General features: G+C 37.8%; 1 protein-coding gene across 1 annotated transcript; it reads left to right on the forward strand.

Moving 5' to 3' along the window:
• Positions 1–17,388: 17,388 nt before the first annotated feature.
• On the forward strand, positions 17,389–17,610 carry LOC129644731 (keratin-associated protein 19-3-like). Its single transcript, XM_055570220.1, has one exon. The coding sequence runs from the start codon at positions 17,389–17,391 to the stop codon at positions 17,608–17,610; it is 222 nt and encodes a 73-aa protein (XP_055426195.1).
• Positions 17,611–18,096: the final 486 nt, after the last annotated feature.

Here is an 18,096-nt window from a genome sequence, read left to right on the forward strand (position 1 = left end):
TCAGATCATTTCAGTCGCTCAGTCCGACTCTTTGCAACCCCATGAATCACAGCATGCCAGGCCTCCCTGTCCATCACCAAGTCCTGGAGTTTACTGAGACTCACATCCATAGAGTCAGTGATGCCATCCAGCCATCTCATCCTCTGTAGTCCCCTTCTCCTCCTGCCCCCAATCCCCCCCCAGCATCAGAGTCTTTTCCAATGAGTCAGCACTTCGCATCAGGTGGCCAAAGTACTGGAGTTTCAGCTTTAGCATCATTCCTTCCAAAGAAATCCCAGGGCTGTTCTCCTTCAGAATGAACTGGTTGGATCTCCTTGCAGTCCAAGGGACTCTCAAGAGTCTTCTCCAACACCACGGTTCAAAAGCATCAATTCTTCGGCGCTCAGCCTTCTTCACAGTCCAACTCTCACATCCATACATGACCACAGGAAAAATCATAGCCTTGCCTAGACAGACCTTTGTTGGCAAAGTAATGTCTCTGCTTTTGAATATGCTATCTAGGTTGGACATAACTTTCCTTCCAAGGAGTAAGCGTCTTTTAATTTCATGGCTGCAGTCACCATCTGCAGTGATTTTGGAGCCCCCAAAACGAAAGTCTGACACCGTTTCCACTGTTTCCCCATCTATTTGCCATGAAGTGATGGGACCAGATGCCATGATCTTCGTTTTCTAAATGTTGAGCTTTAAGCCAACTTTTTCACTCTCCACTTTCACTTTCATCAAGAGGCTTTTGAGTTCCTCTTCACTTTCTGCCATAAGGGTGGTGTCATCTGCATATCTGAGGTTATTGATGTTTCTCCCGGCAATCTTGATTCCAGCTTGTGTTTCTTTCAGTCCAGCGTTTCTCATGATGTACTCTGCATAGAAGTTGAATAAGCAGGATGACAATATACAACCTTGACGTACTCCTTTTCCTATTTGGAACCAGTCTGTTGTTCCATGTCCAGTTCTAACTGTTGCTTCCTGACCTGCATACAAATTTCTCAAGAGGCAGATCAGGTGGTCTGGTATTCCCATCTCTTTCAGAATTTTCCACAGTTTATTGTGATCCACACAGTCAAAGGCTTTGGCATAGTCTATAAAACAGAAATAGATGTTTTTCTGGAACTCTCTTGCTTTTTCCATGAATTAGCAGATGTTGGCAATTTGATCTCTGGTTCCTCTGCCTTTTCTAAAACCGTGCACATCAGGAAGTTCACGGTTCACGTATTGCTGAAGCCTGGCTTGGAGAATTTTGAGCTTTACTCTACTAGCATGTGAGATGAGTGTAATTGTGCGGTAGTTTGAGCATTCTTTGGCATTGCCTTTCTTTGGGATTGGGATGAAAACTGACCTTTTCCAGTCCTGTGGCCACTGCTGAGTTTTCCAAATTTGCTGGCATATTGAATGCAGCACTTTCACAGCATCATCTTTCAGGATTTGGAATAGCTCAACTGGAATTCTATCACCTCCACTAGCTTTGTTCGTAGTGATGCTTTCTAAGGCCCGCTTGACTTCACATTCCAGGATGTCTGGCTCTAGGTCAGTGATCATCGTGATTATCTGGGTCGTGAAGATCTTTTTTGTACAGTTCTTCTGTGTTAACATTGCTGCTGCTGCTAAGTCGCTTCGGTCGTGTCCAACTCTGTGCGACCCCATAGACGGCAGCCCACCAGGCTCCCCTGTCCCTGGGATTCTCCAGGCAAGAACACTGGAGTGGGTGGCCATTTTTTTCTCCAATGCATAAAAGTGAAAAGTGAAAATGAAGTCGCTTTGTCGTGCCCGACTCTTAGCAACCCCATGGACTGCAGCCTTCCAGGCTCCTCCATCCATGGGATTTTCCAGGCAAGAGTACTGGAGGGGGGTGCCATTACACAGTCTTAAAAAGAAATCTTTCTACTTGTAAGAACATAGATAGACTTCGAAAGTATTACACCAAGTGAAATAGGTAAGAAAAAGAAAGACAGATATCATATGATTTCACTTGTGTGTGGAATAAAAGACAGAAACAAAAATCTGAGCTCATAGATACAGAGAACAGGTTGTTGGTTGGCAGAGGCAAGAGTGAAGGGTGGGCAAAATAGGTAAAATTGGCCAGAAGTTACAAACTTCCAGTTACAAAATAGATGTCATGGGATACTATATTGTACATTTGAAAGTTATTAAGACAGCAAATCTTAATAGCTTTTAACACAGGAAAAAATTTAACTCCTGTGTGGTGATGAATTTAACTAGATTTATTGTGGTGATCACGTTGCAATGTATGCAAATACTGAATCATTATGTTGTACATCTGAAATGAATATATGTCATTTATATTTCAGTAAAAATGATATTTAAAAGCCTCAAGCAAAGGCACAGTAACAAAACATCAAAAGCCTAAGTAATAATTTAAATCATGGAAGGTTATATGGTGTTAAAGACCCAAGTCCAAGATATGATTAGATCCAGAAGAGCTTAAACATGGGTTGGGTTTGCTCTCTTCACAGAGTGAGCCAAGGAACAGCAAAAGACTGGCCAACAGCTTCTAATACTTTTCTCCTGTCTCACTCATTTCATCACTGCACATTCATTTTTGGAGATTTTCAAGACATCAAGATTTTGAGATGCTCTGTTAAAAAAACTATGATTTTAAGGGAAGACAAACTTTATTTTAAGGTTAAACTTTAATGAGTAGGTAATGGATTATGAAAAAAATATATTTGCCTGTTACCTGAGAGAAAATAAGGGACTGAGACAAACAGAATTGCTAAAGAAAATTTAAGATCAAAAATATTATGATAAAATTAGAGACATGAGTAGAAAGAAAAAATACTGATTGGAACAAGCGGATAAAAACAAAAGACCTAGCTGATGCTAGCATGCCTGGGAATGAATACTGAGTGGGATTTAAAGAGAAGTTTCCCAGAAGAAGGATATATGGATCATGAAGAAGACAAGAGAAGAGAGATAGTAACTGTAAAGCATAGAGCCAAGATCATCTGCACTTTTAGACCATATTTTTGGTATTGTCCATTCTGAAAAAGAGGATTATCATATGAGGAAATATTTTATAATGGTTTTCAACTGGTCTCCTTTCCATTCCTGAGATAAGTTTTACTATATTTATAACCAAAAAGGTGTTTTGTACATCATCTGTAAAATCAAAATAGCTTTCTTGTGTGTGTATTCATGTATATTATATATATATATGTATATTATATGTATGCAGATGGGAAATAAATTTAATATTTATTTAAAAAATGTTACATATTTAAAATTTTAAATTTAGATCATTGTATTTAAATCTAGGTGGAATTAATACATGAGAAACCAAAGAATTCTAGGAAAAGGAGAAATGAGAAAAAAATGTTATAAGAAAACATTGTCAAATATGAATGATGCAATATGCTTAGTAATGAAAAATTCTATTCAGAAAATGTTTACTTTGTGACTGTGCCAACACAAATTTGTGACTTTGAGGACAAATTTCTTTTCTTTAATTAAAAAAGAATGTAATGAGTTCAAGGACCTTTTTAGTCAGGCAGTTATGCAAGCTCAAGCAATTTAATGTGTGTGTCTCTCCTTGTGTCAGCAGGTTAATAATTTGCTCCAGGTAAATGCCTAATTTGGAATGAAACAAAGGAATGGCCTCATGTATCACCACGTGTTGTGAGCAGGGTATATAAGCATCCCTCCGCACGAGCTGACACCCACACTCAGGACCTGGTCTTGATCAGCAAACCGGACTCCCCACCCCTGACGCCATGTGCCATTACAGCGACCACTACGGAGGCCTGGGCTACGGCTGCGGAGGCTTTTGCGGCCTGGGCTTTGGCCGTGGCTGTGGATGCGGCAGCTTCCGCTCGCTGGGCTTTGGCTCTGGCTTTGGAGGCTACGGATGTGGCTCTGGGTTCGGAAGCTTTGGGTCTGGCTGCTGCCACCGTCCACTGTTCTTTAGAAGATGTGGCTTCTCCAGCTTCTACTAAACTCTGGCTCTAGTAACCCAACATCTGCTACCATAAGTGGATTTGAAACAGCGTTATTCAGTCAAAGAACTGAAATTTCGCTAGGCCTATATACACCCAAACCTTAAGAATTTCAGAGAATTTATTACTTATTTGTTAGTTATAAGCATCTCTGTCTCATGTTTCCTGGAATTTGTTAGCTTGGGCCCTAAGAAATGACTGATGTTGACGACCAATAAATTATCTAATTGGAAATACAAACTATGGCTCTTTGGGTTTCATTTAACTCGGTATGTGTATATACCTGTATACAATTTTTCTATTTGTCAATTAGAAATACAAGGATTATATCCTTTAATATTTTTATAAAACAGGTAGTGTTAGATATACCTTTTTATAGTTGGTAGTCATCTGTATTATTAAAACTGTAGTCAGAGCATACTTGCATTTCACAAATCTTAAAATCCACATTTCTAAATTTTTAGGAAAAATAAGCTCTTTTTTTCTGTGAACCTATTAATTGTAATGTGTGTCATAATGTTGTCCTATATTCATCATCTTCTGCTTTCATCTAGTTTGTTATGCATGTAAGATAAGTGAGTAAAATGATTTAAAAGTCATTAAAAAAAAAACTGGATAGTAAAAATATGAAGTTTGGCCACTCAACTCACTCATCTCACTTACTCTTTTAAATCATCTGCATCGGGGGTGCGGTCCTAAGATGGTGGAGGAATAGGACGGGGAGACCACTTTCTCCCCCACAAATTCATCAAAAGAACATTTAAACTCTGAGTAAATTCCACAAAACAACTTCTGAATGCCAGCAGAAGACATCAGGCACCCAGAAAAGCAGCCCATTGTCTTTGAAAGGAGGTAGGAAAAAATATAGAAGACAAAAAAAGAGACAAAAGAGGTAGGGATGGAGCTCCATCCCAGGAAGGGAGTCTTAAAAAGAGAGAAGTTTCCAAACTCCTGGAAACACTCTCACTGCCGAGTCTGTGGCGAGCCTTGCAAGCACACAGGGCAACATAACAGGGATGAAAAATAAATAAATAATTAAACCCCACAGATTATGAGCCCAATGGTAACTCCCCCAGCGGAGAAGCAGCGCAGATGCCTACACTCGCCACTAGCAAGTGGGGGCTGGACAGGGAGGCGCGGGCTGCATTGCTTAGACTAAGGAGCATGCCTGAATGCCCCTGAGGCTAATCAGAGCAAACTAATTTGGGCTAGCAAACCAGACTGTGGGCTAGCTACCACGCAAAAAGCCCTAAGACACCGCCAGGCCCATGCACAGAACAAAGAGTGGAACAGAACTAGCCAGCTGCAGACCTTCCCCCTCCGGTGACAGGCAACCAGAGCCAGAAGGGGGCAATCACAGCCCCAGAGAGACATTAGCTACCAAACTGCAAGCAGGCTTCTTTGCTAACTACGACTTCTTGGGGTTCTGGACAGTCAACATTTGCCTGAGAAGGTGCGCTGGTTGTACACCCAGAAAACCGAACGGCACGGATGGGGGAGGCAATAAGTTGCAGCGACCGCACTCTCCAAACACCTCATCACTTGAGCTGCTCGGATCTGGGATGGGAACAAAACGCAGGCCCAACCGAGTCTGCGCCTCTGAGGACTACCAGAGTGCCTGAACCTGAGCGGCTTAGACCTGGGAGGTGCATGCAGCCCAGGGCAGGCCTCAGATGGTTCCTGGCAGAGCAACCTAGAGCCTGAGCAGTCTGGGCAGGGAGGGCACACGCACCATGAGCAGGCGCAGGCCCAGTGTGGCTGAGACACTGTGAGCACACACCAGTGATATTTGTTTGCAGCATCCCTCCCTCCACACAACACGACTGAACAAGTGAACCTAAAAAAAGTGTCCACCACTGCCGCGCTTGTGTCAGGGCGGAAATCAGACACTGAAGGGACCAGCAAACAGAAGAAGCTAAAACAGAGTGAACCGCCTTGGAAGAGACAGGTGCAATGGGTTAAAACCCTGTAGTTTGTACCAACTACACAGGAAGGGGCCTATAGATCTTGAGACATATAAGTCGGAACAAGGAACTATCCGAAAATGAGCTGACCCCCACACTGCCCACAATAACACCAGAGAAAGTCCTAGATAGATTTTTACTATTTTTACGATCATTCATTTTTTTTAATTTTTTTTTAATTTTTAAGTCCTCTATTACTCCTTTTTCATTTTTATAATAGTATTACTATTACTTTGCAAAAAAAAAAAGACCCTATTTTTTAAAGCAAACTTCATATACATTTTTTTTTTTTATAATTTTTGTGACTTTTTTTTCTTCTTCTTCTTCTTTTCTTTAACATTGTATTTTTGAAAATCCAACCTCTACTCTAGATTTTTAATCTTCACTTTTTGGTATTTGTTATCAATTTTGTACCTTTAAGAACCCAATCTTCAGTACCCATTTTTACTTGGGAGCAAGATTACTGGCTTGACTGCTCTCTCCCCCTTTGGACTCTTCTTTTTCTCCACCAGGTCGCCTCTGTCTCCTCCTTCCCCCTTCTCTTCTTTACCCAACTCTGTGAATCTTTGTGTGTTCCAGACAGTGGAGAACACTTAGGGAACTGATTACTGGCTGGATCTGTCTCTCTTCTTTGGATTCCCCCCTTTTATCCTCCTGGCCAACTCTGTCTCCTTCCTCCCTCTTCTCTTCTCTGTATAACTCCGTGAACATTTCTGACCGGTCCAGACTGTGGAGCGCACATAAGGAAGTGATAACTGGCTAGCTTGCTCTCTCCTCTTTTGATTCCATCTCATCTCATTCGGTTCACCTCTAACTCCCTCCTCCCTCTTCTCTTCTCCACATAACTCTGTGAACCTCTCTGGGTGTCCCTCACTGTTGAGAAACTTTTCATCTTTAACCTAGATGTTTTATCAATGGTGTTGTACAGAAGGAGAAGTCTTGAGACTACTGTAAAAATAAGACTGAAAACCGGAAGTAGGAGGCTTAAGTCCCTGACTCCAGGGAACTCCTGACTCCAGGGAACATTAATTGACAGGAGCTCATCAAATGCCTCCATACCTACACTGAAACCAAGTGGTACACAAGGGCCAACAAGTTCCAGAACAAGACATACCATGAAAATTCTACAGCAACACAGGAACACAGCCCTGAGCTCCAATATACAGGCTGCCCAAAGTTACTACAAAACCATAGACATCTCATAACTCATTACTGGACACTTCATTGCACTTCAGAGAGAAGAAATCCAGCTCTACCCACCAGAACACCGACACAAGCTTCCCTAACCAAGAAACCTTGACAAGCTACTGATACAACCCCACCCACAGTGAGGAAACCCCACAATAAAGAGAACTCCACAAACTGCCAGAATACAGAAAGGACACCCCAAACTCAGCAATATAAACAAGATGAAGAGACAGAGGAATACCCAGCAGGTAAAGGAACAGGATAAATGTCCACCAAACAAAACAAAAGAGGAAGAGATAGGGAATCTACCTGATAAAGAATTCTGAATAATGATAGTGAAAATGATCCAAAACCTTGAAATCAAAATGGAATCACAGATAAATAGCCTGGAGGCAAGGATTGAGAGGATACAAGAAAGGTTTAACAAGGACTTAGAAGAAATAAAAAAGAGTCAATATATAATGAATAATGCAATAAATGGGATCAAAAACACTCTAGAGACAACAAATAGTAAAATAACAGAGGCAGAAGATAGGATTAGTGAAGTAGAAACTAGAATGGTAGAAATTAATGAATCAGAGAGGAAAAAAGAAAAATGAATTAAAAGAAATGAGGACAACCTCAGAGACCTCCAGGACAATATTAAATTGTCTACAACATTCGAATCACTGGAGTCCTAGAAGAAGAAGAAAAAAAGAAAGACCATGAGAAAATACTTGAGGAGATAATAGTTGAAAACTTCCCTAAAATGGGGAAGGAAATAATCACTCAAGTCCAAGAAACCCAGAGAGTCCCAAACAGGATAAACCCAAGGTGAAACACCCCAAGACACATATTAATCAAATCAACAAAGATCAACCACAAAGAACAAAATAGACTTTAAAACAAAGGCTGTGAAAAGAGACAAAGAAGGGCACTACATAATGATCAAAGGATCAATCCAAGAAGAGATAACAATTATAAATATATATGCACCCAACATAGGAGCACCACAATATGTAAGACAAATGCTAACAAGCATGAAAGGGGAAATTAACAATAACACAATAATAGTGGGAGACTTTAATACCCCACTCACACCTATGGATAGATCAACTAAAGAGAAAATTAACAAGGAAACACAAACTTTAAACGATGCAATAGACCAGTTAGACCTAATTGATATCTATAGGACATTTCATCCCAAAACAATGAATTTCACCTTTTTCTCAAGTGCACACGGAACCTTCTCCAGGATAGATCACATCCTGGGCCATAAATCTAGCCTTGGTAAATTCAAAAAAATTGAAATCATTCCAAGCATCTTTTCTGACCACAATGGAAGAAGATTAGATCTCAATTACAGGAGAAAAACTATTAAAAATTCCAACATATGGAGGCTGAACAACATGCTACTAAATAAACAACAAATCACAGAAGAAATTAAAAAAGAAATCAAAATATGCACAGAAACGAATGAAAATGAAAACACAACAACCCAAAACCTGTAGGATACTGTAAAAACAGTGCTAAAGGGAAAGTTCATAGCAATACAGGCATACCTCAAGAAACAAGTCAAATAAATAACCTAACTCTACACCTAAAGCAAATAGAAAAGGAAGAAATGAAGAACCCCAGGGTTAGCAGAAGGAAAGAAATCTTAAAAATTAGGGCAGAAATAAATGCAGAAGAAACAAAAGAGACCATAGCAAAAATCAACAAAGCCAAAAGCTGGTTCTTTGAAAGGATAAATAAAATTGGCACACCATTAGCCAGACTCATCAAGAAACAAAGGGAGAAGAATCAAATCAATAAAATTAGGAATGAAGATGGAGAGATCACAACAGACAACACAGAAATACAAAGGATCATAAGAGACTACTATCAGCAATTATATGCCAATAAAATGGACCACGTAGAAGAAATGGACAAATTCATAGAAAAGTAAAACTTTCCAAAACTGAACCAGGAAGAAATAGAAAATCTTAACATACCCATCACAAGCACGGAAATTGAAATTGTAATAAGAAATCTTTCAGCAAACAAAAACCAAGTCCAGACGGCTTCACAGCTGAATTCTACCAAAAATTTAGAGAAGAGCTAACACCTATCCTACTCAAACTCTTCCAGAAAATTGCAGAGGAGGGTAAACTTCCAAACTCATTCTATGAGGCCACCATCACCCTAATACCAAAACCTGACAAAGATCCCACAAAAAAAGAAAACTACAGGCCAATATCACTGATGAACATAGATGCAAAAATCCTTAACAAAATTCTAGCAATCAGAATCCAGAAACACATTAAAAAGATCATATACCATGACCAAGTGAGCTTTATCCCAGGGATGCAAGCATTCTTCAATATCTGCAAATCAATCAACGTAATACACCACATTAACAAATTGAAAAATAAAAGCCACATGATTATCTCAATAGATGCAGAGAAAGCCTTTGACAAAATTCAACATCCATTTATGATAAAAACTCTCCAGAAAGCAGGAATAGAAGGAACATACCTCAACATAATAAAATCTATATATGACAAACCAACAGCAAACGTTATCCTCAATGGTGAAAAATTGAAAGCATTTCCCTAAAGTCAGGAACAAGACAAGGGTGCCCACTTTCACCACTACTATTCAACATAGTTTTGGAAGTTTTGTCCACAGCAATCAGAGCAGAAAAAGAAATAAAAGGAACCTAAGTTGGAAAAGAAGTAAAACTCTCACTGTTTGCAGATGACATGATCCTCTGCATAGAAAACCCTAAAGTCTCCACTGGAAAATTACTAGAGCTAATCAATGACTATAGTAAAGTTGCAGGATATAAAATCAACACACAGAAATTCCTTGCATTCCTATACACTAATAATGAGAAAATAGAAAGAGAAATTAAGGAAACAATTCCATTCACCATTGCAATGAAAAGAATAAAATATTTAGGAATATACCTAAAGAAACTAAAGACCTATATATAGAAAACTATAAAACACTGGTGAAAGAAATCAAAGAGGACACTAATAGATGGAGAAATATACCATGTTCATGGATTGGAAGAATCAATATAGTGAAAATGAGTATATTACCCAAAGCAATCTATGGATTCAATGGAATCTCTATCAAGCTACCAACGGTATTTTTCACATAGCTAGAACAAAAAATTTCACAATTTGCATGGAAATACAAAAAACCTCGAATAGCCAAAGCAATCTTGAAAAAGAAGAATGGAACTGGAGGAATCAACCTGCCTGACTTCAGGCTCTACTACAAAGCCGCAGTCATCAAGACAGTATGGTACTGGCACAAAGACAGAAATATAGATCAATAGAACAAAATAGAAAGCCCAGAGATAAATCCGCGCACCTATGGACACCTTATTTTTGACAAAGGAGGCAAGAATATACAATGGATTAAAGACAATCTCTTTAACAAGTGGTGCTGGGAAAACGGGTCAACCACTTGTAAAAGAATGAAACTAGAACACTTTCTAACACAATACACAAAAACAAACTCAAAATGGATTAAAGATCTAAATGTAACACCAGAAACTATAAAACTCCTAGAGGAGAACATAGGCAAAACACTCTCTGACATAAATCACAGCAGGATCCTCTATGACCCACACCTCCCAAAATATTGAAAGTAAAAGCAAAAATAAACAAATGGGACCTAATTGAAATTAAAAGCTTCTGCACAACAAAAGAAACTATAAGCAAGGTGAAAGACAGCCTTCAGAATGGGAGAAAATAATAGCAAATGCGGCAACTGACAAACAACTAATCTCAAAAATATACAAGCAATTCCTGCAGCTCAATTCCAGATAAATAAACAACCCAATCAAAAAATGGGCCAAAGAACTAAATAGACATTTCTCCAAAGAAGACATACAGATGGCTAAGAAACACATGAAAAGATGCTCAACATCACTCATTATCAGATAAATGCAAATCAAAACCACAGTGGGGTACCATTTCATGCCAGTCAGAATGGCTGTGATCCAAAAGTCTACAAGTAATAAATGCTGGAGAGGGTGTGGAGAAAAGGGAACCCTCTTACACTGTTGGTGGGAATGCAAACTAGTACAGCCACTATGGAGAACAGTGTGGAGATTCCTTAAAAAACTGGAAATAGAACTGCCTTATGACCCAGCAATCCCACTGCGGGGCATACACACCAAGGAAACCAGAATTGAAAGAGACACATGTACCCCAATGTTCATCGCAGCACTGTTTATAAAAGCCAGGACATGGAAGCAACCTAGATGTCCATCAGCAGATGAATGGATAAGAGAGCTGTGGTACATATACACAATGGAGTATTACTCAGCCATTAAAAAGAATACATTTGAATCAGTTCTAATGAGGTCGATGAAACTAGAGGCTATTATATAGAGTGAAGTAAGCTGGAAAGAAAAACACCAATACAGTATACTAACACATATATATGGAATTTATAAAGATGGTAACAATAACCCTGTATGTGAGGCAGCAAAAGAGACACAGATATATAGAACAGTCTTTTGGACTCTGTGGGAGAGGGAGAGGGTGGGATGATTTGGGAGAATGGCATTTAAACATGTATAATATCATGTAAGAAACAAATCACCAGTCCAGGTTCGATACAGGATACAGGATGCTTGGGGCTGGTGCACTGGGATGACCCAGAGGGATGGTATGGGGGGGGAGATGGGAAGGGGGTTCAGGATGGGGAGCACATGTACACCCGTGGCGGATTCTTGTTGATGTATGGCAAAAACAATACCATATTGTAAAGTAATTAACCTCCAATTAAAATAAATAAATTTAAATTAAAAAAATAAATCATCTGCATTATCATTACTACACTGAAGTGTTTGTAATTCAGTAAGAACTCACTGGAAAAAACACTGGTGCTGGGAAACATGAGAGCAGGAGAAGAAGGTGGCAGCAGATTGAATAAGGTGATTAGATGGCATCACCAGTTCAATGGATATGAGTTTGAGGAAACTCTGGGAGATAGAGAAGGACAGGGAAGCCTGGCCTACTTCAGTTCATGGGGCACAAAGAGTCAGACATGATTTAGTGGTTGAACAACAATGAAAACAAAACCACTAAATGCATAGATATATTATCAAGGAGCAAAAATTCTACAACTGATCAAAATTTCCATTTGATAAGTTTAAAAACATCATATAAAGAAGAATGTAAATAAAACATTATTCTTTCAAAAACAATCATTTCATTGCAATATAAGAAATGGAGAACAGTTAAAATTCCAGATTTTCTAAATTTTTTCCCTAAAACTTAATGATATCTTCAGATAATGATATAAGCCAAATAATATTTGGTATAAATTTGGCAAATATAATTTAAACAGGGCTTTCTGGGTGGCTCAGTGGTAATGAATTACTTGCCAAGGTAAAAGATGTGGGTTAGATGCTTGGGTCAGGAAGATCCCCTAGAGATGGACAACTCACTCCAATATTCTTTTTGGGAAAATCCCATGGAGAGACGAGCCTGGGGGGCTATGGTCCATGGGTTCATAGAGTCAGATATGACTGAAGCAACTGAATATGCACCCATGCAATCAGGTAATAGTTCCTAGGATATGGACAAGCCCTACTGTTGTTTAGTCCCTCAGTCATGTCTGACTCTTTGCAACCCCGTGGACTGCAGCACACTAGGCTTCCCTGTCCTTCACCCTTTACAGGAGCTTGCTCAAACTCAAGTCCATTGAATCACTGATGCCATTCAACCATCTCATCCTCTGTCCAACATTTCTCCTCCTGCCTTCAATCTTTCTCAGCATCAGGGTCTTTTCTAATGAGTTAGCTCTTCTCATTAGTTGGCCAAACTACTGGAGCTTCAGCTTCAGCATCAGTCCTTCCAAAGAATATTCAGGATTGATTTCCTTTAGGATTGACTGGTTTGATCTCCTTGCAGTCCAAGGGACTCTCAAGAGTCTTCTCCAATACCACAGTTTGAAAACATGAATTCTCCATTGCTCAGCCTTCTTTATTGTCGAACTCCTACATTAATATATGACTAATGGAAAACCATAGCTTTGACTATTTGGACCTTTGTTGGCAAAGTACTGTCTGTACTTTTTAATATGCTGTCTAAGCTTATCATAGCTTTTCTTTCAAGGAGCAAGCATTTTTTAAATTTCAAGGCTGTTGTCACAATCTGTAGTGATTTTGGAGCCCAAGAAAATAAAGTCTGTCACTGTTTCCATTGTTTCCCCATCTATTTGCCATGAAGCGATTGGACCAGATGCCATGATCTTAGTTTTCTAAATGTTGAGTTTTAAGCCAACATTTTTGCTCTCCTATTTGACTTTTATCCAGAGTCTCTTTATTTCTTTTTTGCTTTCTGCCGTATAGTGGTTTTCATCTGCATGAGATTATTGCTATTTCTCCTGACAATCTTGATTCCAGCTTGTGCTTCATCCAGCCCAGCATTTTCCATGATGTACTCTGCATGGAAGTTAAATAAGCAGGATGACAACATACAGCTTTGACATATTCCTTTCCCAATTTGGAACCAGTCTGCTCTTCCATGTCTGGTTCTAACTATGGACATGCCCTATAGGGCTAAAAATGAAAACTGCCATCAATGTCATTAGAAATATTATGTATGATACTTATAGTCAAATATATTATTATATTTTATTACCTCCTACTTCATGATTCAATTCATTTTGTCTAAGAAATACATTTTGAATTAATGGTAGGAATGCCTTTTGTTGTTGCTGTTTAGTTGCTAATTTGGGCTTCCCCATCCAAGTCCAATGCTTCTGTGAACCCATGAAATGTAGCCCACCAGGCTCCTCTTTCCATGGGATTTTCTGGGCAAGAATAGTGGAAAGGGTTACAATTTCCTTCTTTAGGGGATCTTCCTGACTCAGGGATTGAATCCATGTCTCCTGTAATAGCAGGAGGATTCTTTACCACTGAGCCACCATAATTGCCCTTAGCTTCCAAAAAAAGCTATATTTTGACCAATGGAAGAATATGTCTTCATCATTTAGCATGGCAAAACAGGACCTGAGCTTCACAATCAACTCCTTGCCTTCTTGTACACAGTTCTCAAAAAGACTAACAAAGAATTGCCCGAGTCTTTAAGTCCATTGAATTAACCAAAACAAAAATCAAAAACAAACAAAAAGCCAAGAAAATTCTCAAAAGAAATTTGCATTTCTCAGTGTTCAAATTAATGAATATCCAAAAGATATTGCCATTGTTCCCTTATTTAACCCACAATTAAATCAATAAAAAATACCTGGTCCGTATGTTTCACAGATTTGTTTTCTAATTTTTTATCTTAATTATATATCTACATATTGTTATTTTCTTTGAAAATGCACAAGTAAATCATGGCATATTTCATTATTCAGCTTTTTTAAAAATTGTAAGTTCTATTGGCTTTTATCTCATGTAAGCATAGCTATTTTCATTGAAATAAGAACAAAAATTAGCCCTCATCACACTCAATATGGACATCCCTTGTGGCTCAGCTGGTAAAGAATCTACCTGCAATGTGAGAGACCTGGGTTCAATCCCTGGGTTATGAAGATCCCCTGGAGAAGGGAAACACTATCCACGCCAGTATTCTGGCCTGGAGAATTCCATGGACTCTGTAGTCCATGGGGTCACAAAGAGTCAGACACGACTGAGAAACTTTCACACTTCACACTCAATATAGCCCATTTACTTCATCATTCATGGGATTCTTTAACTTGTTAGATTGGTCATCATTTGACTTCAAAATAACTCATTGAGAAAAGTATAGATTTTGCCAAGTATTTTTTAGAATCAAAAATAAAGATAGAATAAAGTTTTATAAAGGAGAAAACAGGATTTAACAGTAGGATTAATTATTGCTTTGCGTTAAATATTCCTTTAAAACTTAAAGTCATTTGAGTCAATAATTCATCTTAGGGAATCATTACAAGCTGTGACATGCAGAATTTATTATTGTATTAATTTAACAAGGTTTTTAGTTTGGAAAGACAGAAAACAAATCCAGTTAGGAAACTATATAATCAAAAATGTTATTGAAATGTAATTGAAACACTAATTCAAAAAGGTATTTGTGCAGAGTTCTCTTTTGCCTAGTGGTTAGGATTCTGGAGTTTCACTACCACAGCCCAGGTTCAATTCCTGGTCATAGAACTGAGATCCCACAAGCCATGTGGCAAGGCAAAAAGAGAAAGAAAAGGAAAAAAAAAAAAAAACATATTTGCATTCCCAATTTCACTGCAGCATTATTTACTTTAGTCTAGGTATAGAATTAATCTAAGAGACAATTGATGGGAAAATAGACAAAGAAAATGTGTTATTTATAAAATGAAATATCGTTCACCTATAAAAGAAAGAAATCTTTCTACTGGCAACAACATAGAAGGACTTTGAAGGCATTATGCTGATTGAAATAAGACAAAGACAAATATTGTATAATCTCAGTGTATGTGGCATTTAAAAAACAAAACTCTGGACTCACAGATAGAATAGATTGGTGACTGCCAGCTACAGGGGCTAAGGGTTCGGCAAAATGTATGAAAGTGGTCAAAAGCTATAAGCTTCCAGTTATAAAATAAATATCATGGGATTTAATGTACAGCATAGGCAATATGGTTAATAATACCATATTGCACATTTGAAAGTTATTAAGAGAGTATATCTTAATAGTTTTTATCACAGGAAAAAATTGCATCTGTGTGTGATTGATTTAACTAGATTTATTATGGTAATCATTTACAACATATACAAATATTGAATCATTATGTTGTACACCTGAAACTAATATAATAATGTATGTCAACTATATCTCAATAAAAATGTCACTTATAAACCTCAAGACAAATCAAAACAAAGCAAGAGTAACAAAACAAAACAAAACCCTCAGTAACATGGTTAACTCATAGAAAGCGAACATGTTAAAGACCCAAAATCAAGATATGGTCACATTCAGAGGCGTTTGTATGTGGGCTGGGTTTGCCATCTTCACAGAGTGAACGAAGAAACAACAGAAGCCTGGCCAACTACTTCATATACCCGTTCCTATCTCAGCCATTCCATCACTGTACCTTCATTTTTGGAGTTATTCAAGGCATCAGGATTTTAAGAAGCTCTGTTAAAAGTATTGTATATATATTTTCAGCTGTTTTAATTTAAATATACAAAATTTTTCACAATGTTGTGTTGGTTTTTGCCATAATTTTTAAAAGCATATAAAATTTTTAAATCTAATCTTAATGAATAAGGAATACATTATGAAAAATTATTTGCTGATTACTTGAGAGAAAATAAGGGGATGGGACACACAGAATTGGTAAAGAAAATTTAAAAGTAGAAATTTATGATAAAACTAGAGACAAATAGAAGGATAAAATAATGATTGGAAAAAATAGATAAGAATAAAAGACCTAGATGGCATGAGCGTGTATTGGGAATGAGTGTAGCATGAGATTTAAACAGAAGTTGAATAAGAGTAATATATGGATTATGAAAACAAGTAAAGAAGAGAAAGGATAAGTGTAAAGCATAGAGGCAAAATCGTCTATATTTTAAGATATTTGGGTATTATGCATTTTGGAAAAGTGGATAATGATGTTAAGAGAATATTTTTTCATGGTTTTCAGACTGCTCATGAAAGTGAGTTAGTTCCCTGGGATAGTCCCTCAGTTCCTAAAATACATTTTATGTTGATAAATCAAAAGGAACCTATGTAAGCTGTTACATAAAATCAAAATAGTTTTCTTGTATGTGTGTGTATATATATTATATATGAATATTATGTATAATCTATATATACACAAGTGGAAAATAAATTTGATATTATTTTAAAGAATTTTATAGATTTAAAAATTTTAATTTTCATCATTGTGATTAAATCTAAGTGGAATTAATACACAACAAACAAAGAATGATAGGAAAATGAGAAAATGTTCAATGCAAAAACACCATCAAATAAAAATGATGCAATATGCTTAGTAATGAAGAATTCTATTCAGGGAATTTTTACTCTGTGACTTTGAAGACATTTTCTTCTCTCATTAAAAAAGAATGTAATGAGTTCAGGAACATTTTAACCAGGCTGTTATGCAATCTCAAACATTTTAATGAGTGTGTGTGCCTCTCCTTGTGTCAGTACACAGATTAGCAATTTGCCTCAAGTAAATAAATGCACAGTTTGGAATGATACAAAGGAATGGCCTCATGTATCACCACGTGTTGTGAGCAGGGTATATAAGCATCCCTCCGCCACTGCTGACATCCACACTCAGGACCTGGTCTTGAACAGCAAACCGGACTCCCCACCCCTGACACCATGTGCCATTACAGCGACCACTACGGCGGCCTGGGCTATGGCTGCGGAGGCTTTGGCGGCCTGGGCTTTGGCCGTGGCTGTGGATGCGGCAGCTTCCGCAGGCTGGGCTTCAGCTCTGGCTTTGGAGGCTACGGATGTGGCACTGGTTTCGGAAGCTTTGGCTCTGGCTGTTGTCACCGTCCACTGTTCTTTAGAAGATGTGGTTTCTCCAGCTTCTACTAAACTCTGGCTCATAGTAACCCAACATCTGCTACCATGAGTGGATTTGACATAACGTTATTCAATCGATGAATTGAGATTACCCTAGGCTTACATAGCATGTAAAACTTAAGCATTTCAGAGAATTTATTATTTAGAAGTATATCTGTCTCATGTCTCCTGGCATTTGTTAGCTTGGGCACTACCAGATGACTTCTGCTGACGATCAATAAATGATAAAATTGGAAATGAAAAACATGGTTCTTTATGGTTCGTTTAACTCAGCTATGTGTACATACCTAATGTGTAATTTTTCTAATAGTCAATTATAAATATAAGGATTATCTCTGTTAATTTTTAATGAAAATAAGTCATCTTAGATATACCTATTTATAACTGGTAGTCATCCATATTTTTAAAATATATGTAAAACAATATATTCATATTATTAAAACATTTCTTTCTCTCAAAAGAAATATATATTTCTCAGCATCCAAAGATAATTAATAT

The sequence above is a fragment of the Bubalus kerabau genome, chromosome 2 (genome assembly GCF_029407905.1).
Source record: "Bubalus kerabau isolate K-KA32 ecotype Philippines breed swamp buffalo chromosome 2, PCC_UOA_SB_1v2, whole genome shotgun sequence".
Lineage (NCBI taxonomy): Eukaryota > Metazoa > Chordata > Mammalia > Artiodactyla > Bovidae > Bubalus > Bubalus kerabau.